The sequence below is a fragment of the Bactrocera latifrons genome, unplaced genomic scaffold, assembly GCF_001853355.1.
Source record: "Bactrocera latifrons isolate USDA-ARS-PBARC rearing strain unplaced genomic scaffold, ASM185335v1 scaffold_756, whole genome shotgun sequence".
Classification (NCBI taxonomy): Eukaryota; Metazoa; Arthropoda; class Insecta; order Diptera; family Tephritidae; genus Bactrocera; species Bactrocera latifrons.
In genome coordinates, this window is record NW_017537441.1 from 81,181 (window position 1) to 82,647 (window position 1,467).

At 46.6% G+C, this 1,467-nt stretch overlaps 1 protein-coding gene across 1 annotated transcript; it reads right to left on the bottom strand.

The window, feature by feature from the left end:
* Positions 1–12: 12 nt before the first annotated feature.
* On the bottom strand, positions 13–1,049 carry LOC108976372. The gene has a single exon (XM_018945426.1). The coding sequence runs from the start codon at positions 817–819 to the stop codon at positions 268–270; it is 552 nt and encodes a 183-aa protein (XP_018800971.1). The 5' UTR covers positions 820–1,049; the 3' UTR covers positions 13–267.
* Between the last annotated feature and the right edge of the window lie 418 nt (positions 1,050–1,467).

The window sequence follows — 1,467 nt, forward strand, 5'->3', positions numbered from 1 at the left end:
GTCACAATCGAAGACGTGGTGTCCAACATGGCACAGTGGACATAGGATTTCTCTGGCGTGGTTTGCGGTTTGAAGAAGAACGCGGCGCTTTGGTTCGCTCGAATGAGTCCGCCCACTATCTTGTACTGTACATATTAGATCGGCCACTCCACTAAGCCAGGTACTGAAATCTTTAATTGTGGGATATGGCTGTATCATCGATGAGGTTTTTGCCCACTCGAGTTTTTTGCTAATGGGTAGCTTTCCCACAAGGTCCTCCAATAACGTTCAGTTACACAAGTGCTGCTGACCATTTACTGATTGTAGGAACACTGCTAGGTTTCTTACTTTGACGGAGAAAGGAATMATTTTGTCGATGGCGGATTCTGATATGTATGGCATCTCCCGTACTAGGCGCAGCTGACATTTGATAGGTAATTCTGGACGGCCGAATCGAAATCGAAGAGTGTCCATAACGGCAGGAACGTTATCTGGATGGATTAGGAGTGAGTGCACTGTTTCTCTAGCCTCACCCTTTAGGCATCTCTGAAGACGTTGATTGTTTTCAAAGTCCGAGTAATTGTATGATGCAGTTGACTGTGCAAAGGCGGCGGCGAACATAGGCCAGTCCTCTGCGCGCCCGTCGAAATCTGGCAAATCTTGAATTTTTCTCGGTAGCGTGAGCAGATATGAACTGTCTGGCGTAACGTTAACAAATGGCTGCGACTGTAGTGAAGTTGAAGGCATAGCACCTATCGAAGAAGCGGTGGCTGTGAAGATCGGCGATGTAGTACCTTCATATGGGCACTGAATATACGTATGCGTGGCGGCTGTACGCATTGACGTAAACTCCACAGAAGTGTTCGAACTATTCTGCGGGTTCGTTGTTGTCTGCGTTGAGACTGCTATCGGTTGTATAGCGGTATCTATAAGGGGCTSCACAGAGGTCGCAATGGAATTTGACCTTGATCGGTCCTCTACGCGTATCGTGGACTTCAGAAGTTCACACTGACGTTCACTTTCCTTCAACTTTACCTGTGTACCTCGCAGTTGGTTACTCAGAGCATTGAACTGCTTTTGCAGGGCAACGAGCATTTTTTGCTGACTTTCTACTGTAACTTTAGTAGATGCGCTAGAGTTAGCTGACGCACTACCTTGATGATTGGATCCGTTATCCACATCATCGTTTTCCAATCTTTGATTTTCAACTGAAACTGACTTACTAAGGCTATCTTGTTGTTGAATTCGCGTACTCTTTCTAGTTGAGTTCTCCATTGTTTTAATACGGCGGATTGAAGGAATATGTTACGGAAAATATGATTGGCACTTTGGCAATATAAACGTTATAATGTCAGCKGTGAATAGCGGGATGGCGTCCCGTTTGGYGACGTGGCGACTACGATTTTGGCGGCGAATAGCGGGATGGCTTCCCGGTGGCAATGTAGTACCGTTGACGATGGCGACTAAAGGCGGGAAGGTGTCCCGTTT